The 22,813-nt window shown below is 34.9% G+C and overlaps 1 protein-coding gene across 5 annotated transcripts in view; it reads right to left on the reverse strand.

Moving 5' to 3' along the window:
* The window catches only part of EPC1 (enhancer of polycomb homolog 1), a 92,630-nt gene that overhangs the window by 24,089 nt on the left and 45,728 nt on the right, over positions 1-22,813 (reverse strand). For all 5 annotated transcript variants that reach the window (XM_034644376.1, XM_011226497.3, XM_034644378.1 and 2 more), the window contains one exon: positions 5,583-5,742. In XM_034644376.1, the coding sequence (XP_034500267.1) occupies positions 5,583-5,742 (160 nt within the window). The remainder of the gene's footprint in view (positions 1-5,582; positions 5,743-22,813) is intronic.

A 22,813-nucleotide genomic window follows, 5' to 3' on the forward strand; every position in this document is an offset into this window, starting at 1 on the left:
TAGAGAAGAGGTGCTTGGTGTGCTCATTGGTACTGAATAATCTTGCTTCTTGGCTCTTCCAGTGGACAGAGCTACAAATATATATATATACACACACACACACACACACACACACACACACACACACATACATACATATATATATATGTTTGTATTTCCATACACAGGCATATATACATATATAAATGTACATCAAGATTACCCTTTAAAAAAAGGCTTCCTTTCAGGATTAACAGGAGAGCCTTGAGACCCAAGTGCAAAAAGAAGGGAGCGAAAGATTTGTTCTTGTCTATTCTGGTCAGAACTGTTTTATCCTTTCTTCCAGTATAAACAGGAAAGAAGTCCTCCCTGTATAACCTAGAAGCCTTACAGATCAGCGGCAAAAAAGAAACATTACATGATCCTTTGGATCAGGAGATGTTGAGCGTAAAGCACTCAGTGAAATAGCTTAGAAAGTACCTAAAATCTGGAACTAAAGAAGGGGATAATGGTTATAATATGGGTGTATGCCTTCAAAGCTCTGATTGGATAAAAGGAAGAAAATTATGATCTCTTCCCTAAGCCAGTTGAAGATAAGGACAGAGTTGAACTTTTCCAAACTAATATTCAATGAAATGTTTACAGAGAACTGGAAAATGCTGGGTTAAGATTAGCTTTTTTTTTTAGCCACAAGACCCCTAGAGCCTATAAATATGATAATATGCATTATGACTCTGGAGGCAGGTAGGGGAACATAATATGCCATCATTCTCAAACATGTTTGACCATTGCTTTTTTTAGAGAATACTAATTATCACCTTTTAAAAATTCCCAAGAAGAGTTTGTGTAACATTAGCTTAAGAGATTTACACAACAGAAATTAGGGTAACTAAAACAAACCAGTCCATATATATAACTCAAGGTAACATATCCTTCATAAGTAATTTACTAGACCACCTAGCAGACAAAATTCAATTCTAACTTTGCAGAAATTTATACTCTAATTATTTTTTATTTACTGTAGTGTGTTAAAAGCCAATACCAAGTTTAAAAGAATTAACATAAATCTTACACTATTTCTTCCAGAAAAGGGAATAAGAGAATACCTTCCAACTTGTTTTATGAAGCCACTATCACTGATACCAAAACCAAGTAAGACAGAGCACGCACATGTGCACACACACACATACACAATCTCTCATGAACCTAGAAGCAAAACTCCCCAATAAAATCCTCCCCAACAATGTATGAAAAAAAATACACTACAGTCAAGTGAGATTTACTCCAGGTATGTGAGGTTGGTTTAATATTTGAAAATTAACCAGTGTACTTATCAACAGGCTAAAGAAGAAAAGTGACATGATGCTATCCACCGGTGCAGAAAAAGTATTTGACAAAATTGAACACTGATTCATGAAAACTCTCAGTACATTAAGAGTAAAAATCACAATCCATAAGAGGAAAACTGATAAACTGGATCTCAGATCTTTTGCTCTGTGGAAGACTCTGTTAAGAGGATGAACAGATACATTTTACACAGGGAAAAAAGATTTCCAAATCACATATATGACAATCTCATAAAAAGCAACTACAAAAACACCTACAGGTAATATGATACATAATGATGAAAGACTTAATTATTTCCTTCTAAGATCAGGAACAAGTTGAGGATGTCTGCTCTCACCATTTATATTTTAAACACAGTACTAAAGTTTCAGCCACTATAATAATAGAAGAAAGAGAAATTAAAGACAGAGAGACTGAAAAGGAAAAATAAAAAAATTTAAAAAAAATTAAACTGTATAATAAATAAATTTTCTACGTAGAAGATCCTGGAGACTCTGCAAACATCTCCTAGAACTAATAAGCAATTTCAGTTAAGACCATAGGACATAAGATAAACAATTTCACCTACGTTTCTGTATACTTACAATGAACAAGTGGAAACCAAAATAAAAACTGCAATACCATTTTCAATTGCTCCAAAGCAAATAAAACACTCAGGTATAAATCTAAAGAAACATGGTCAGGATCTGTATGATGAAAATTATAAAGTGTTAATGAAAGAAATCAAAGAAGACCTAAATACTTGCAGAGTCATACTGTGGTCATGGACTGAAAACTCAACATAAGTAAAAATGTCAGTTCTCCCTGAAGTGATCTATAGGTTTAATCTAATTCCTATCAAAATCTCAGCAAGTTTCTTCGTAGATACAGAGAAGCTTATTGTAATATTTATATGGAAAGGCCCTAGAATACCCAATACAATTTTGAAAAAGAAAAATGAAGAAGGAATGACTGTCCCTGATATAAGGGGTTATTATAAAGTTGCAGTAATCAAAACAGCGGTACTATCTCAGAATAAACAGAAATCAAGGGAATAGAGTATAGAACCCGGAAACAGATGCATATCAATATGCCTAATTAGGGGCGCCTGGGTGGCACAGCAGTTAAGCCTCTGCCTTCGGCTCAGGGCGTGATCCCAGCGTTATGGGATCGAGCCCCACATCAGGCTCCTCTGCTATGAGCCTGCTTCTTCCTCTCCCACTCCCCCTGCTTGTGTTCCCTCTCTCGCCAGCTGTCTCTATCTCTGTCAAATAAATAAATAAAATCTTTAAAAAAAATATGCCTAATTAATTTTTGGCCAAGAAGCTAAAGCAACTCAGTGGAGGAGGGATGGCTGTTTCAATAAATGATGCTGGAGCAACTGCACATCCAGAGGTAAAAACCAAAACCAAACCTAAAACAAAAAACCCCTTGACCTAATAAACCTCACACACTCAAAACTGATCATACACTTAATGTGAAACTATGAACTTCTAGACTAGAACATAGGAGAAACTCTTTCGGACCCAGGAAGCAGCAGAGTTCTTAGAGTTGATACCAAAATCATGATCCGTAAGAGGAAAATTGATTAAACTTGATCTCATCAAAATTAACAACTTTTGCTCTGTGACAGACTCTGTTATGAGAATGAAAAGACAAATTATATACTGGGAGAAAATATTTCTAAATTACATATATGACAAAGACTTTGTGTCTAGAATATATAAATAAAACAGAATCCTAAAACTCAATGTTAAAACAATCTAATTAGAAAATCGGCAAACACATGCACAATCATTTCACCAAAGAGGATATACAGATGGCAAATAAACACATGAAAAGATGTTTAACATATTAGCCATTTAGAGAAATGCAAATTTAAAGTATAATGAGATATCACTGCATACCTATTAGAACAGCTAAATTAGAAAAGTGATAACCCCAAATACCGACAATACAGAAGAAACTGGATCACATACACACGGCTGGAGGTAATGCAACACAGTGCAGATACTCTTGGAAATACTGTGGAAGTTCTTGTCAAACTAAAAACGGACCCAGCAACTGAACTCATAGGTATTTATAGCAGGAGAAATAAAAACTTATGTTCACACAAAAACCTGCAGATGAATGTTCATAGCAGCTTCATTTGTCATAGTCAAAACCTGGAAACTACTCAAATGTGTTTCACTGGGTCAATGGTTAAACAAACATGTTATGGAATACTACTCACCAATAAGAAGGAATGATCTATATTACACGAAACAAGTTGGATGGACTCCAAGGATATCATGCTAAGTGAAAAAAGCCAAACTCAAAAGGACATACACTGCATGATTCCGTTTTATGTTATAATCATGAACTAATATAATTACAGAAATGGAGACCATATTAGTGGTTGCCAGGGGCTGGGTTTGGCTTTATAGGAGTAACAACATGGAATCCTGTGGTGATGTTACAGTTATCTCGACTGAGGTATACAAAGCTACATATGTTGTCCTGTGAATTTATAATTATTTAAAATGAAATGTTAAAAGAAACTCAATGACAGCTAATACTAATTAGCAGAGTATCTTAATTAATATTCCAATGTATATACCTTTGCAGAGACAACATACTTCAAATTTGTACTGATTAAAAAATTTTCTCCCCAAATAAGCTACAATTCTGCTGCCATTTTATTGCTATTATTTGAAAACAATATCAGCAAAGTCAATTTCTTTTTAAACACTGTATCTTTGACTCTTCTGACCATAATTTAATCCATTATAGTTACCAGTAAAATGTGTTTTGTGGGTTTTGGTCATCAATGAGCAGTCTATTTGTAAAACGTGCATTCCAATTTTTTTTTCTGATAGTAATGATAATGTAAAATGATTCATATAATTTCACCTTACTTAATCCTGCTTTAACCTAAAAGCATGCATTTGTAAGAAAATATAACCTGTGGCTGTGGAATATTGTGTGGCTCTAGTTAACGTATGGATCTGATGATGATCTGTAACTTTCAAACTGCCATGATTTTTCAGAGAACTAATTTTTATATTCTAATATTGGTCAAATTCGTTTAAGATGTCTGTGTCTATGTCTTATATGTAATTAAACATGTGAGTGGGCAAGAAAGCATATGCCATTTATTTAGTTCACTTCAAAGTAACCTCTAGTAAATTGGAAAAAAATACTTTTTTCTAAAGGAAATCAATAAATTAAGGGGCAAGTTAGAATTAAAGAGGAAAAAAACATGAAGCTAAAAATAGCAAATGCCAATACAGTACTGATAAGAGCCAATACAGGCACTGTTTTTATTTCTGGATGTTCGTATTTAACAAACAGTAAAATAAATGTTTAGAATTCATTACAGAAACTAGATCATATGGAGGAAAGGTTAAATGAGGAAAGTAGTTAGTTAGTTTTAAATAATTTCTAAAAACAACACAGATTTATATGGTCCTGTTAGGTCATTGGAAAACCCTCTTAATTAGGCAACACAATGAAAGCTGTATCAATTTTACCTTAATAAACTTTCAACTATGTTTTAAAGTTGTCAACTACTTGGGGATTGAGTGAATGAAATGTGTTCTCTTAAGTTTATAAGCTTTCAGCTATTCACCATTAAATGTGATAACCATCAGAGGATCATTGCTAATGAAGAACTCATTACTACAACATGAAACAAGTTACCACCTAGAACACTAAAAGTTAGCAGGATCACAGATCAGAGCTTGGCAAACTATTGGTTTATGGGCCAATACTGGGTTGCTATTTGTTCTTTTCAATAAAGTTTTACTGAAACACAGCTATGGCCATTTGTTTACATATTGTCAACCGCTGATTTTGCCTTTCCTTCAACAGTAAGCTGAAAAGTTGTCACAGACTGAATGACTCCAAAAGGCTAAGATATACACTATCTGACCCTTTTTAGAAAAAGTTTGCTGATTCCCGACTTTTACTAAGATGTTCTTTAAGGCTACTCATATCACTATTTCTGAACAGTAAGAAAACCATTTTTACATCTCAGGTATATTCTTTATCCTTTTGTCTAAAGTAGTATAAGATCTCACGTTGAGATGAAACTAAAAACTTAGGATGAAAAAGCCATCTTTTTTGTCAGGCAGAAATCTCAATTTTAAAAGTTGAAAATGGGCTCTAGGAACCCTCTAGCTGATGCTACTCAATGAAAAGGGTACCGAAAATGGCCTTGAGCAGGTAAAAATGTGTCAAGAGTTAAGCAGAAAATAGCTATAGAAAATATAATAATTAAAAGAGTAATTACTTACGCTGTATGTGAATGAGCTGCTTTGGCATCTTAAATTCCCCAGGATATATGGACTCATAGTAAGCAATATTACTTTCTGCTTCTGGGACTGGTATGACCATATTATCCCTCTTCTCGCCATACACCTGCTGTGCTGAAATAGCCCGTTGAAGATGGTGTTCCTAAAAACAGGAAAAAATAGGTAAGTTTATGTATTTAAAAAATAGCAAACAGAATGTGTAGCCTTAATAAGATGTTTTTGTTCATTTTTTTTAAAACTGGAAGGATTTTAGTAGCCTTGAAAGGATGCTAACAATACAATTAGTGGTAAGCACATTTTAAGTAGAAACAAAGTTTTATTAGATACAACATATACTTCCTCAATTTAAGAAATGTACTACACCAAAACTGAGTTAAATTATACAACAGATTCCAAAATTCCAAAAAACTGACTAAACTGTTACTTTGAGTTTGCATTTTACAGATGAGATTCAAAGAAAAAGGGTTAAAACATTTACGTTTGTATGAAGCAAGCAGGCTATGGATAAAAAAAAAAAATTTTTTTTTAAAGATTTTATTTATTTATTTGACAGAGAGAGACAGCCAGCGAGAGAGGGAACACAAGCAGGGAGAGCGGGACAGGAAGAAGCAGGCTCCTGGCGAAGAAGCCCGATATGGGGCTTGATCCCAGAACGCTGGGATCACGCCCTGAGCTGAAGGCAGGCGTTTAATGACTGCGCCACCCAGGCGTCCCTGGATAAAAAAAAAATTCTAATTTCCTTTTCATTGCTTCATAAATCTAGAAAGCACTTTCATACAAATCAACTAATACGATCTTCTCAAAGAAGGGCAGAGTATCCTCTCCATTTTCATTTGATGAAACTGACACATTCAAATCCAGTCTTTTGTCTCAATAACCCCTTATGAATTTCCAGAGCCCAGTACAGGAGTTGAAAGCATAGGCTTCAGAGTCTGTGACTCCTGGAAAGACACTTTACTTTTCTAAATCTGAAGAATAATCTACTTTGTAGAGAAAAATAGTATGAGAAAAATAATCTACTTTGTAGGGTTGGCTGGAGATTTAAGTAAGATAAATCTGCAAAAAATGTTTAGTATAATGCCTGGCATACAGGCACTCGAAGTAAGCTTTGGTTTAGTCACCACACAGGAAGATTTTACCAGTTTGTGATACTACCAGCTGCCATAAAAATATCTGTTCTCACTCAGCCCTATCATTACTGAATTTTGGTAAACATTTCATTAAATTTAAACTAGCTTTTATAAATATATAAAATACAAGTTCAAGGATGAAAAATATTCCAATGGTATGAAAACAGAAAATTCCAGTCCTCATAAGTATCCTGTTTTAATTAAAAAATATACATATATATTCACATAGGATTTAAAAGTCAGAAAGAATTCTACTATGCAACATACAGAACTTTATCCCTAGGGCTTTGGTTCAATAGATATACCCCGGAGATCTTTCTATACTGACACTTCTACAATTTTTGCAGCAGCTGCATTGTATTCCACTATATGGATGTACCATAATTTATTTAATCAGACACTAACTGATAGGAAAAAATCCACTGAAGACAACCTAAATGCCTATTCTCCCTGAATGCTACAAAAATCACATCTGTATTATTATACACAAAACACCTTTGTGGCTTTGTGAAAGCATCTGTCGGACAACTACAAAAAAGTCCTCAAAGGGCATATGAGGTCCCAACAACATACACTATCATTCCTTGTAATATCTTCTATTTTTTTAAAGACTTATTTATTTGAAAGAGAGAGAAAGCATGAGCACACAAGCGAGAGGGACAGAGGGAGAGAGAATCTCAAGCAGACTCTGCGCTGAACGCAGACCCCGCGTGGGGCTCTATTTCATGACCCTGAGAGATCAAACCTGAACCAAAACCAAGAGCTGGATGCTTAACCGACCACACCACCCAGGTGCCCCTCCTTGTAATACCATCTTAATGATGCTTTTAAATTTTAAAACCATCCATCTTGTTATTTTCAGGTTAATTTTTTTATAATGACAGTCTTTTTCTTAAACGTTGCTGTTATTTGCTCATTTTCAAAAGAGCTACTTTTCCTTTTTGACATTTAAATAGATTTCCTTTTTAATATTTTTTTTTTTTTTTAAAGATTTTATTTATTTAGTTGACAGAGATAGAGATAGCCAGCGAGAGAGGGAACACAAGCAGGGGGAGTGGGAGAGGAAGAAGCAGGCTCATAGTGGAGGAGCCTGACGTGGGGCTCGATCCCATAACGCCGGGATCACGCCCTGAGCCGAAGGCAGACGCTTAACCGCTGTGCCACCCAGGCGCCCCTCCTTTTTAATATTAATAGGACCCATGTAATAAATTTTCCAAATATTTTCCTGAAGGATGACTTCTCATTTAGAGTATTTTTTCCACACAAGAAAGTTCTATTAGTCACATTTATTAATCTTTTCCTTTATAATTTTGTCATGCTTAATAACAGGTATAAATTGTATAGTCACAAACTAGGGTGTAAACAAATACTTTCTTTTTTATAACTCAATTTGATCTTTGATTTGGGCTCCCTAATGGCTAAATGTATCCTCTTATACTTTGGTATAGTTTGTTGTTGTATCTACTGGCCCTTATCTATTGACACAGGGGTGCCTCCATAAGCTCCAGCTGGGAAGTCAGTCACATGCATACTTTTTCTACTCTCAGATTCCTTCAAATGTCAAGAAAAATTTTCTTTGACCTATGCCCCACATACATATCAAACTCAAGGAGGGAGTGGGGAAGTAAGGCACATTATTCTTAATTTGCATTTTGTTCTTAATTTAGAACAATTGATCTATCATAATTTCTTGTGTAGGTGAACATGTGAGAAATAGTTTTATCTTTTTAGTTTTTGTATAAGGAAAAATAATGGCAAGCCGCTTGTCCTAATGTCATGCATAAAAACATCTATCCCTTTTAATGATCAAAAATGTACCTGTATCATAGAATAAATTTCCCTTTCACTTGGGAGTATTCCTTTTTTTTTTTTTTAAGATTTTATTTATTTATTTGACAGAGATAGAGACAGCCAGTGAGAGAGGGAACACAAGCAGGGGGGGTGGGAGAGGAAGAAGCAGGCTCATAGCGGAGGAGCATGATGTGGGGCTCAATCGGGTAACGCCAGGACCACACCCTGAGCCGAAGGCAGATGCTTAACCGCTGTGCCACCCAGGCGCCCCTCACTTGGGAGTATTCCTAAGCTTTTTTCCTACTCTACCCAAACTGTCTCTTATGCCAGTATTTAACTTATTTTAAAGTGTAGCCTCATACTACATTTTATTACCTAGTAAGGCAATTCCTTCTTCATAATTCTTTTACAGAATATTCCTGGCTATCTCATTTATTTTTCTAGATGAACCATAAATAAAATTACTTTCTAGGTGTGAAGCGGGACCTCTAAAGTGTTTTGATTTTTACAGGCAATATAGAATGCTGGTTAAGAACATGGACTTTGATAATCAAGAGGGCTCTGGATTTAAATGTTGGCATGATGGTTTAGTAGCTCTAGGGCTTTAGGTCTCGAGACAAGATATTTATCCCAGTATGTTTTATTATCTGTAAATGTACATTGTGTACCTACCATATGGAATTGTGGTTAAGATAAAATGCCTGAGACCTACTAACTACCCAACATACGGTAGCAAATATATCTTTCATTATTAGAAAAGCTAAAGAGTCTTCCATATGCTTAATAGTTACCATTTATATGAAGTGTTTTGTAGAAAGATTTTTCCGTATGGTTTTGTCCATTTTCCACAACTGTGAACTCAAATTTTTATCACTATTAGAGTGAATACTTACAGCTTAAAAAAATTGTATTTGTAGTTTTTGTTTTATAAAATATTTCACACAATTTTCTCCTATCCAGTCAAGAAAATGATTTCCCCTTAATACATGGCTTATAGGGGTGGTGTCATGTGTACAACATACTTTCAAGTGGTTCAATTATAAAAATATTTTATCATAGAATGAGAAAAAATACAGCAAAATATTAACATTTTGGAATCTAGTTTGAGTATATAGTTGTTCAGCTCTTCTCTATGTTTGAAAATTCTTATAATACAAAGTTAAAGAACAGGGTACTAAGGATCCTAAATGTGTATAATATACTGCATTTATGGTTAAGTTCTTCTAAGTCTTACGGAAGTATTCTTCAACAATTGGGGTATAACTATAACTTTATATATTCCTATTTATGCTCTCCCCATGTATGTCTGAGGAAAGATAATAGATAGCATCTGTTATCTATTAATATGTTATCCATAATAGGTTTTAATCTGTTACCCATAATAGGGCAATATGGCTGGCACACGGTGAGTGAGTGGGGAGAGTAACAGATGCTATCTGCTCAGGGGATCTGCATCAAATCATGCAGAGTCATTGGTTACGTTAAGGATCTGTCCTTTTACGAATAGCAAGAGTGGCTGAAAGGCTTTAAAAGATCACCCTGGTTGCTATATAGACAACAGACCATATTCTATAAAATGGAATATGTGTAGCCTTTAAACAGTTCAGAATAATATTTAATGACATGGAAAAAACCCATCAATTAATTAAGTAAAAAAGATCTGAAAACTGGACGTTTGGAATATTTGTATCAATAACTCTTTTTTAAAAGAAAAAGACACAACTGAACGTAAGCACATTCAGAAAAAAGTCTCAAAGTAGATGAGCATATATACAAAACAATCCTTCTCTTTAGACTCCTTTATTCCTTTCCTTGCCTTATTTTTTCATAGCTCTTGTCATCCTCTGACATGTCATATACTTGTTTACTGTTGTCACCCCTTCTTCCCCCCCCCCATCTCAATCCAAGCTGCATGAAGGCAGGGATTTTTGCCTATTTTGTTCATTGCTAGACAGCCACCCTAAAATAGTGCTGGGCACAAAGCATAGCGCTTAAATATTTGCTGAATAAATGATGTATGTACATATCTATGCACTCATGCACAGACATATACATAAAGTTTCAATGTATACACACAAAAAAGTTAATAGATTATCTCCAGGTGGTACAATTTTGCAATGGTCTTTTGTAATTTTATTTCCCATATTTCCTAAAATGTACTTGTAATACTTCTTGACAAAAAATATGAGTACATTTCACTAAATGATTTTCTAAAACACTGATGATTTCTAAAAGACATAATTTATTTGGTTCAGTAAAACCTTTCCCATTTAAGTTAGCTAAGAGTAAAATACACTTGTAGCTTTCCAGGTAAAGAAAGTATTTTTAAAACCCAAAACTATATACATCTATTTCTAGGAAATAGAATGTTAAATTACATAATAGTAACATTAAATTATAATGACATTCTTGCTTTGAGTAGAAAGATGTAGAATGGTGAAGCCAAATAACAAATGAAACAAACTAGAATGAGTTCTGAATTCAATTCAATAATTATTGAATGCCTTGACTAAATACCTAAGATAATCCAATTTTAAATTACAATTATATAAAAAAGTTAGAAGTTCCTTGAAGATACTGTCATTTGACATTTTTGAATAAATCTACTTGCAGCACTGAGTAGGCCAGCTGTGTTCAAATAACTTCAAATAGTCTAATAAAGAGTTTGATAGTTAAAAAAAGACAGAATGCTGGATTCTAAAAGGTTTGCTTGTTTTTTTTTAAACTTTAGGACTTCTAAGAAGTTTTAACATGCTAATATAAATTGTGGTTGTTCCAGAGTGGCGATACAGTCATTCAAGCCTATGACTATAGAATCATTTTTTCAGAAAGTATCTATTAACAGCTCAGAGAACTTTTGTTTTTTTTTTTAAAGATTTTATTTATTTATTCGACAGAGACAGAGGCAGCCAGTGAGAGAGGGAACACAAGCAGGGGGAGTGGGAGAGGAAGAAGCAGGCTCATAGCAGAGGAGCCTGATGTGGGGCTCGATCCCATAACGCCGGGATCACGCCCTGAGCCGAAGGCAGACGCTTAACCGCTGTGCCACTCAGGCGCCCCTCAGAGAACTTTTGTAATACAGTTTGGGAAATGTTGGTATAGAACAAAAATTAGAGATACAGAGAATATCTAGGATTAAGTTTATTCATTCATTAATTTGGTCTGCATTTATCAAGTGTCAACCATGTGCCCCACTGGTAACACAATACTGTAACTGAAATACACAGTTCCTAACACTGCAGAGCTTACACTCTAGTAGGGAGAACAGATACTAATAAAACAACCCTAAAAATATACTGCACCAGTGTGATAAGTGCTATGAAGAAAAAGTACAGTATGTTATGGTAAAAGGAAAAGGATTACAAGGACAGGATCATTTCACCAGGGACATTTAAGCTAACATCTGCAGCAGTGCGAGTTAAAGATTGTTTTAAGAAAAGGGGATAACTATGTTTGAAGACCACTTACATGTTTGACACAGTGGATGGGTAAAATTTCTTTATATAATAGAATATTTATATTAAGCACAGTTTTAAGAATACCAAATACCAAGAACAATTCCAATTTTTCATAAAATAACAGAGGCATAAATTCTCGTTTGGTTTTACAGGGAACAAAGTAAATTAAATTAAATAATCTAGAGAATTCTTTAATATTTGACCTTATATAAAATAGAATGAGATGAACTATAACTTATGATTAAGCAAATAACTTAAAAAAACTTCTTGCACTGTAGTAATTATGGTTTCTATACAAAGCAATATGAACAATAAAAGAGAGGATCAGAAAAGACTGAACAATGATCTTTAGACTAAAGTTCAGAGGCACACTGTCATGTCTCTATGAACCTTGCTATCATGGCAGTGGGCTCCAAAAATACTCACTTTCGTTACTCCAGCCTGCCTAGTACACTGAAAGGGCATGGGTCTTACAGACAGAGACCTACTCAAGAATCCTAGCTTCCTCATCAGACCCTAAATCCAGCAAATCACTGTACTACCTATTTGTATCATTTTCCCCCCTTACCCATCTTTCCCTCTCTTCTCTCCAGCAGTTGATGTTTTTTCTTTTACTCTCCTCTTTGCTATTTTTGTTTACCCCTAGAAAAATATTGTCCTTCCAGGTGGCTTTTTATGGTCTTTGTTAAATGTATTGGTAGTTAATGTGAAAGGGTTAACTGGCTCTGAACAGGGCATGTCATTTATATTTGAGAAATCAGAAAACACCATTTTTATTGATTAAATGAGAGTGACATTAGCTATGTGTAGATAAAGCCTATCTGAAGGGACAGAACTGCAAATGTGTCTTAAACATCTGCTCTATGCCTTTGCTCACATAGATACATCTGCTGACACTACCATTCACCACGCCCCCACTCCACCACAGAAAATTACCACTTGTTCTTCAAAGTTTGGTTTAAAATTATCTTTCCTCTCTCTCCCCTTAGCAGAAATGCTCCCCAATTTGTGCTTCTATAGTACTATAGTCTCTACATAGAAATCGTAGTTATTTGTTTATATACTGATCTCCAAAATGTAGACACTAAGTTTAATTAACCTTTGCGTTTTTTCCTTTAAAAGATGTATTCTATTGTATTATTTGGGGACTCTGATTTTTTTTAAGGATGAAAACTACACACAACTATCTTGGTAGCCGGCTCAGCATCTAGTACGATGTTTTGTTACAGATACTCAATACTTCATAAAATATCATTAAAGAAAAATGATAAGTAGCAGTCTAAATAAAATACATGAAAAAATTAAAAGAATATTTGTATTTACTTTAAAATATCTAATACATATTAGCAAACCAAAAAAAGCTATTCAAAGTTATATTGAACAAATTCCTAAACAAAGATTAAATTATATTCACTTATTCATTTAGGTTTTATTTAAGCAAATAATGACCTTAACACTTAGACATAATAATTAAGACCACACTTGGACCTTCTGGGTTACGGAATTAAAAACAGGTTATTATAAGCAACAATGTATAAAATTCCTTATGGGGAAATAAGTGATTACTAACTTGTAAAAAGCCACTTAAGAAATTAACCCCCTGATTATTTATGCATGTAGAGCTAGACTCCATTGCTACTTGAACAAAAGCACTGAGCTGAATTACTTTCTCTCCTACTTTCTAATAACATTTTTAAGAACTAAAACATCAATGCCTATTCAGGAATATGGCTCCAGCAAGGACTCCATAGTTTTTCTACCTCCAAACACCCCAATTCTTGATTGGCTCATTATAATAACTTTCTGACTGGTTTCCCTGCGTCCATTTTTGTTCATTCTTCAAAGAATAACCAATCTGTTAATATACAAGTCAAATCATGCCATTATTCTATTTAAAATATTCCAATTACTTCTTACCTCATTCAGAATAAAAGCCAAAGTTCTTAAAACTGCTTACGAGGTCCAGAATGATTTGCATTCCCCTCTCCTTGTTACTTTTCTAGCATCATTTACTATTCTCCTCTTCACTCTTTACCTCAGGTCTAGAACTGTGCCTAACACATACAAATATCCAATAAATACTTGCTGAATAAACAAGCCAGCAAATTGTATTTAAGGTCCACAAACACCGCTTGGAACAGAATTCATAAAAAACTAAGGTTAAATTTCATAAAAGCTAAGAGCCTGCATGCCCAATGTGATGACTGACATGTGAAGGGGGAAGGGACTAAAATCAGTTTCTTTCTATTCTCACAAGTGACAATCTAAGTAGAATGCTTCCCTAAAAAATTTAATTTAAAAAGGCTCGAGAAACTCTGATTTTTGGTTATAGTCTTTATGCTGATAATTTCTAAACCTCCAACATATTCTGGAGAGCTAGTCATCTGCCATTATTTAATGCCTTTTAACTTATGCAGTCAAATAAAATACAAATGGTGTTTCTCATTTTGGGGGATTTAGACCCTAAATCAACAGCCTGAATAATCTAATTTAAGCTTGTCTAAAACTAAACATGTTTATATAATCTAATACAAACAAAGCTATGCCAAGACTTAGTCCTTAGCTCTTGCACATACTCAATCTTGCAATTTCATCCTCTTTCATGGCTTTAACTGCCATTTGTATGCTGACGACATGATTTGAAATCCTAATTTCTAGCCTAGATCTCTGCTAACCTCTAGGCACATGTGTAAATACCTTTTACCACATGTTCTACAGATAGACTTCATTAACACGAACATCCCCATCTGCTGACTCTCCACATCTGTTCTTCCTCTGGTGTTACCTATTGTAGTGAATTAACTCCACCATCACCATACTGCCAGTCACCCAAGCCAGAAGCCTTGACTTTTCCATCTGTCTCTTGCTTCCGACTTCCCCATTTCCAAACAAGGCCATCAGATCCTATAGATTTCTCATTCATTTTAGGTCTAGAAATTATTCAGTGTTTTTTTGTTTGTTTGTTTTTTTTAGAAGTTCAGGCAGCAACTAGCCTCCTTACTTCTGGTATCACACTATTCTCCAATTACCTTCTGTAGCTGTAGTTGCCAGGGTCTCTCTCAAAGTTGGTTCCCATCACTACCACATTTAATCCTTGGCTCTCTACTGCCTTCATGATGAAATTCAAACTTCTGGGCATGGCAAACAGGGTCCTTCATGATCTAGCTCTAGCTAATTCTTCTGGTACAACACCTTACCACTTCCTACTCTGAATTTCACAATCTAGCCATAGGGGACATCTAACACACCTTTCTAGTAATACCTACATGTGATGTTTCCCGTCTTTAAGTCCATCTAAGCCCCTCTCTATTCTTTATAATTCTGCTAGGGTATCTACCCTTTCAGAAAGTCTCTTACAACTACTACATTATACTATCACAGTGATAGAATAGAAAACAGGTATAGGTGATTTTTAAAATATCTATTTCATAAAAATTCAATTAACATCTTTATGAAATTGAAAACTCAGAGAGTCAGAATTCAGAAAAAAATTTCCTGGTAGGGGTTTTCACCCCTAAACTACTTGCCTCACACATACCAGAAAGGACAGGGCACCACAGATAGGGAAGAACACCAAGAGTCAGAACAAGCTCAATAAGAGTTTAAAGAGCCATTTATCTTGGATAAAATATTAATCTACTTGGAAGAAATGACTTTGTGAACTCCTTTTTAACTTTGGATTATAAAGCTTTAGGCTTTATTACTATGTCTGTTAATTCACCTTTCCAGAACTAAAATAGTAATAGCTAACATATACTGGGCATTTATTACATGCCAGGTCTAAGCTTCATATATCTTACTTCATTAAAAGCTCTTAACTATATATATTCTCTCTCTATATATTACATATACATATATCTATCTATATCTATATGTAGAAAGGCATGGCAACTATCATCCCTATTTCACATATCACTAAACTTGCCTAAGTTCATATAATTAGCTGGATTCAAACCCAGCTGTGATTCTAGGATGAACTCTTTTTTAAGATTTTATTTTATTGGGAGAGAGAGAGAGAGGGCATGAGTGGGGGGACGGGCATAGGGAAAGGGACAAACAAACTTGATCCCAGGACCCAGAGATCGTGACCTGAGCAGAAGGCAGACGCTTGCTTCACCCAGGCGCTCCCAGTATGAACTCTTACCAACTTCACTATATTGATTCTCAAAAGGATGTAGATTCCTCACAGATTGCTTATTAGTTGCAAGGGAAAACTAGTAACTATACAGTGGAGAAATAGGCCCACACCTTGACTGGGTTATAAAAACTAACATTACTAATCACGGGCAGATAAATTATGTGCCTCAGGATGTGATAGTTATGAGACTGCAACATCCTTTTATGTGAAATTCTACCTGGGAGTGCAAAACCTGAATCTAATTCAGAAAACATCAGACAAACTCAAAATGGGATCCTCTATTAAAAAAAAAAAAACCAAAGGGACCGTAATCTTCAAAAACTGCATCATAAAAGGTTAAACATCCACTGAAATACTTAGGAATAAAAGGCCATGATGTAGGAAACTTACTCTTAGATCGTTTGGAAAAATATGTATGTGTGTGTATACATGTGTTTGGGTATGATAAGAGTGTGTGAAAAAAAACAAACAATAAAGCAAACTGGGCAAAATGTTAACAACGGGTATGTGTGGGTGTACTACTCTTTTTCTTGCGAACTTTTTGTAAGCTTGAAATTATTTCCAAATAGATTTTTTTTAATGAGTAAAAAGAAAAAAAAAAAAAAGACTCCCTGAAAGCAAGAGGAAGAGATGGAAGTACTTCTTCCAGAATTACTGCCAAATAACTGCACAATCTCTGATCTCAGTAAGTCAGTGAAAGTTTTCTGGCTCTTAATATCCTTATCTAAACTAGATATCATCAGAATACTGTCTTCTGAAAAGTAGTTCTAGAGATATCATTAAGTGTTATCTGAAGAGTTCTGTGATTGGTTTTGAGAAATGCATAGACAGGGATAAGCAATGTCGAACAGTTTCTTTACAGAAGAATCCTCAGAGATTTTACACATACTAAAATGCACCATGATTTTCCAAATCGGTAATACGGAAGTCAACATGTCCTAATTATTCATTGACCACTGTTAGTGTGATTCATCTAAAAGTCTGGTGGGACCCAGACTTTAATTTTCAGGACTAAAAACTATGATAAGCATTTAAGTTATAATGTTAAAATGTGGCATATAAAAACTATTCTCTTCTACAATAATAGAGTCTATCAATTTTGGGATATATAATACGACTCCACTGTTCAACTCATACTGAGGCATTTTTCGGTAAGTTTATTTTTAAAACCGGGGGGCTGTTTTTAGACTACAGAATCTGACAACAGAACTCCCTTTTATGGACAGTAATACAGATTAGTAGTTGGCAAACTGTAGCCTCGTGGAGGGGCAAATCCAGCTCCCCATGTTTTTGTAAACAGTTTTAGTAGAACATAGCCACACTCATTCATTTACATATTGTCCATGCTGCTTGTGCCCTACAACAGCAAAGCTGAGTAGTTGTGACAGATTGTAAGGCCTGCAAAGCCTAAATTTTTACTATCTGACTCTTATGCAAAGTTTGGAGAATCCTGACATTGCTATAGTTATTTATGCTGTTCACTTCTGAAGATTCAGTAGTTGGGTTGTGGTAAGGTAGGTCACTGACAGACATAAAAGCATGCTCTATTTACTTGGTGAAAATGACAGAAGACGTAGTTAAGTTTATTATGTAAAATTGTATCTCTATGTTCAGACCCTATATTAGACATGACATCTTCATTCTTAAAATGTATTAGTATACCTATTTTACAGGGAAAGTGAAGCTCGGTAAGATTAAGTCACTTGCCCGAAGTGGTAGAAGTAGGATTTGGATTGAGGTCTGACTCCAGAGCCCTATGATCTTTCTACTATGGTTCAATTCCTCCTTCTTGTCTTCTTTTGTCTTCCCCATGTATGGCTGAGTTCTGGCTGGTACTCAGGGGAGGACTAAGAGAGAAGCAGAAAGGACTTTGAACAACTGAAGAGACGAACAACAACATCACAGCTACAAGGATCAGCGGAAAGTTACAACCTGGTAAGTTGAGGAAGTTAACAGCAATTTCCTAACTTCTCTTACAGGATTCTCTTTGGAGTGCTTTACTAAATCACTGCTCAAAAGCTTAACTCTGGTAATACCCAGGCCCTGTGGATATGAAGAATGGAGCTGCGGAAGATTAAGTCCTAGGAGAACCAAGACCATGTACGTTTCCTGTGTAAGTAACTACTTTTAATTATCTATCATCCCTACATATATAGAGGTCTACAGTAAAGAGTAAAGTATGTTTCCCTTTATTAAGTTTATGTTTTATCTTGCTGAATTAGACAGTAAAACTACATTAAAATTTGTACTTCTTCCTCGGGACTTCCAAGACTTTGCTTATTATACCTTTGACACCACATTTACCAAATGTAGAAACAAAATAATCTTTTTACAGAAATAAACAGGAGTTTATTCTTTATATACAGAAATAATAGGAGTTTCCCTCTGAGAAGAGAATCAGCTTTGAATTAAGAGCAATTAATTTGCAACGACGTGGATGGAACTAGAGGGTATTATGCTAAGCGAAATAAGTCAATCAGAGAAAGACAATTATCATGTGATCTCACTGATATGTGGAACTTGAGAAACAAGGTAGAGGATCATAGGGGAAGAGAGGAAAAAATGAAATGAGATGAAACCAGAGAGGGAGACAAACCAAGAGACTCTTAATCTCAGAAAAAGAACAGAGTTGCTGGGGTGGAGGGGGTTGGGAGGGATGGGGTGGCTGGGTGATGGGACGCTGGGGAGGGTAAGTGTTGTGGGGAGCACTGTGTATTGTGTAAGACTGATGAATCACAGACCTGTATCCCTGAAACAAAAAATACATTATATGTTAATAAAAAATAAATGAATTAAAAGTAAATTAGGGAGGAATTCATTTAGGCTTTAAAGTACTTTATTTAGGTACAATTATATAATCTACCAGAAACAAAGAGGACACTAAATTATTTACCACTCTAGAGAGATAAGATCAACATAATAACAGGCTGAAACAGTCTCAAGTTAAACCAAATTTGATCATTCTCTGTTCTTTCATCAAAAATAACAGATTTATCTATTGTACTTTCCTGCCAGTCAATGCAGCAACTGAGACTTAACTGTTACACTGTTCTTATTAATATTTTGTTTTACCCATCAAAAATATAAAGTTTCAGGGTTTGTATGAATGCTAAGATATGTGCATGTTTAAGGTAACTGTGGAAAACATTAAAACATGGCTAATATAGGAAGAAATCATAGTTCATAATACACTAAAACTAATCACACAAAATTTTCTTCCTTAACTAACACCAAGTCCCTTGGTTTCACCAAAATCACAAAACTCCCAGTGTAATTTCGGAAGCTGTGTCTTCTGTAGTGGTTAAAAAATAAAAGCAGTTTTGATAGTTTCAAAATTTTCTTGTTTAATTATATGTTGTATCCTTCACTTACTCAAACTCACTTTATTTAAACTAATACATTGTTAGATGAAAATAAATATTTTATAATCTCAAATTATTCTAATTAATTTAATGTTATTTTGTGCCACAAATTATCTTCTTATAAGTTATAAAACATATTGTATAGAAATAAAATTTCTAAAAGCACACATTTTAATGTCAGAAACCTGGACTGGACTCCCAATTCTGCCACTTACTAATTGTGACTTAACTTCTCTAATCCTAAATTTTCTTATTGGTAAAATGAGATAAGAAATGAAGGTAACCTCTTTTTTTTTTTTTTAAAGATTTTATTTATTTATTCGACAGAGATAGAGACAGTCAGTGAGAGAGGGAACACAAGCAGGGGGAGTGGGAGAGGAAGAAGCAGGCTCATAGCAGAGGAGCCTGATGTGGGGCTCGATCCCATAACGCCAGGATCACGCCCTGAGCCGAAGGCAGGCGCTTAACCGCTGTGCCACCCAGGCGCCCCTGAAGGTAACCTCTTAGCATAAACCTAGCACACACTTTTATTAGCTTTTCATAATATAAATAACGATACCAACTTAACCTTTATTCCTTATTCATAAAGGGCAGAAAATGCTACCTAATTTATAAAGGTTGCATGGAGGAGTAAGTGAGATTATGTCTATAAAGTGGTGGTGTATTATTATTATTATAACAGCAAATTTCAATAGATTATGCCCTACATTATTAATAGAAATTGTTTTACTGTAGCTATATTTAGATCAATAAATTAATAAGACTAAGTCTAAATTTACCTTATGTTTTCTTAAATGATATCCTTTCTCCTACCAATCCTATAAATGAGGATATTTTATTTTATTATATTTTAGTAGACTCCAAGCCCAGCGTGGAGCCCAGTGCCAGGCTTTGAACTCAAGACCCTGAGACTGAGACCTGAGCTGTGATCAATCGTCTGATGCTTAACCAACTGAGCCACCCTGGTGCCCCAAATGAGGACATTTTAAACCTCCAATTAATTATTATTGGCAGACTGTCACTGTTAAAACAACCCTAACCTCTGAAGACAGTCAAATTTCACTCACTGTAGAACTTCAAATGACAAATTCAGGCACCACACCATAGTGACCACACTCACTTTTTCAGCTTTTGCAGAAGAATGAGGTCCCTCTATACACTTTAAAGTACAAAAGGAAAAAAAAAACATGCACTGCAGTCATAAGGAAGCCCTGTCCTCCCAGCTTTCCTGATCAAGTTAAATTAATGGCAGTAATTCATTTCAAAGGTTATTTTTACCATACACTTTATCCCACAATGGATATGAGATAACTACATTTTTAATCTAATTTAATGCTATCTAAAAAAAATCTGGTTTCCTCTTTCCTATGGAAATGAGAGAAAAATGCAGAACTTTTATCTGGGGAGGAAAGGCAAAAGGCTGCAAATCTTGAATAACATACCTATAGCAGTTTTAGATTTAATCCTAATACATTTAAATTATTATCTCTATTTAGTTGGTATTTAAAGCCATAAGAGAAGGAAAATTATATTCTTTCTTGCAAAGGTCTTTAGGCTCATAAAAACATAACACAAATTCTCTTATTTCATAACAGAAATAGATGAAATAACTAAAGTTTCCAGATAATATTTAAGTTTCCTACAAAAGTATTACGTAAATCATGCTAAAGAGTTTGTATCATCTCAGGAGCTGCATTAAATTTGGTCAGAAGGAAAGGTTGATTCTTCTACACCTAAACAAGAGTAAGCAATATACTTCCATGATCTCATTTTAAAGAAGTAAACTGTGGCAGACATTGCCATTATTTTAACCCTATAAAGGCAAATTAATTTTCCAGTAATAAATGGCAGCAGACAGCTTGTGTGAGACACCTGTATTTAATTAGGAATTTATGGTTTTTTTCAATCTGATGATGATGACCAAAATAAACATCTTAGGTAAGTGAAATATTTATATTATAATCTGACCAAACCATAGTCAGAATGCAAAACTTACTATTTAAATGGAGTGAAGAAGGATAGGTTAAAAATCTTAAGTTCAGAAGAGATAAAACATAGCTTACTGAAGGTATACTTAAAAAAAAAAGATATATTTATTTTAGAGAGTGAGAGCAAGCAGGGGGAGGGGAAGAGGTAGAGAGAGAGAATCTCAAGCAGACTCCCTGCTGAGCATGGAGTCTGACCTGGGGCTTGACCCTGGAACCTTGAGATCAAGACCTGAGCAGAAATCAAGAGTCTGCTGCCTAACTGACTGAGCTACCCAGGTGCCCCTGAAGGTGTGCTTTTTATCTGTCTTCACAAATGTCCTCACATACCCCCTTTCTTCATCTTCTTCCCCCAATACACAAAGATAAATACTGAAAGTGTAATAGATAGTCTTTAGTTCTGTTCATCAAATTATTCCTGGCTGCCTTCCAGATACACAATAATATTGCATTTTCTGGCTCTCCTGTGGCTGGTGGGGCTAGGTGACTAATCCTGGTCAATGAGTTGTGAATCAAAGCAACTTATTATTTCTAGGCCAGAGTATTTAATTGCTGGTGAAGATCTGAAATCTCCTTCCACCTGCCACCATACTTGAGGTGCTGACTCCTACATCTGACTGGTTCCCCAGCTGATCCATGAAAAAATGTTATATAAAACAAGAAATAAACTTTTAAGCTTGTTTGTTATCACATCATAATCTAGTTGATCCTGAATGACATAAATTGGTTCCAGAAGTGGGATACTGTTATAACACAAAGGCTAAAATATACGCCATTTGTTTGGGGGCTAAGCAGCAAGGAAACTTCTCAGAGGATGGAAGGCTGGTAATTCACATTAGGTAGTACAAAATACTTGGTAAAAGTCTGTTACGATAGCCTGAAAAGCAAATAATGTACTTAATAAACCTGTAGCTCTAGGAGAGGTAAAAAAAAAAAAAAAAAAAAACCTGAACATATGGGTGTGTTGCCTCTTGATCTGGAGATCTGTTAAAATGGTGTGTTAGTTGCTCTGTGTTTGGTATTGTAAGAAACAAATTTTTAAAACCGATTAGTTGGTAAGCAGAAATGAAAAGGAAGAGTCCAAAAATTCAGGGACTTGTAGCATTTGAAGAATGCTTCTCAACCCAAGCTGTAAGTGTAAAAATCAAGGCAGCCTTTGGCTAACAAAGGAAGAGTAATCAACCTTGAGGGTAAGGTTTAAATCAGAGTAGGGCCATGATACTTAAAATAAAACGTTTGAATGAATTAGAGTCTCAAAAACACACAATTAAAACTGTGTTAGTGCTTTCAGTTGAAGAAAATGCTCACAGGAAAGAAGAGAAGACACTGAGGGTGTAGCTTTCCAGCAA

The sequence above is a fragment of the Ailuropoda melanoleuca genome, chromosome 15 (genome assembly GCF_002007445.2).
Source record: "Ailuropoda melanoleuca isolate Jingjing chromosome 15, ASM200744v2, whole genome shotgun sequence".
NCBI lineage: Eukaryota > Metazoa > Chordata > Mammalia > Carnivora > Ursidae > Ailuropoda > Ailuropoda melanoleuca.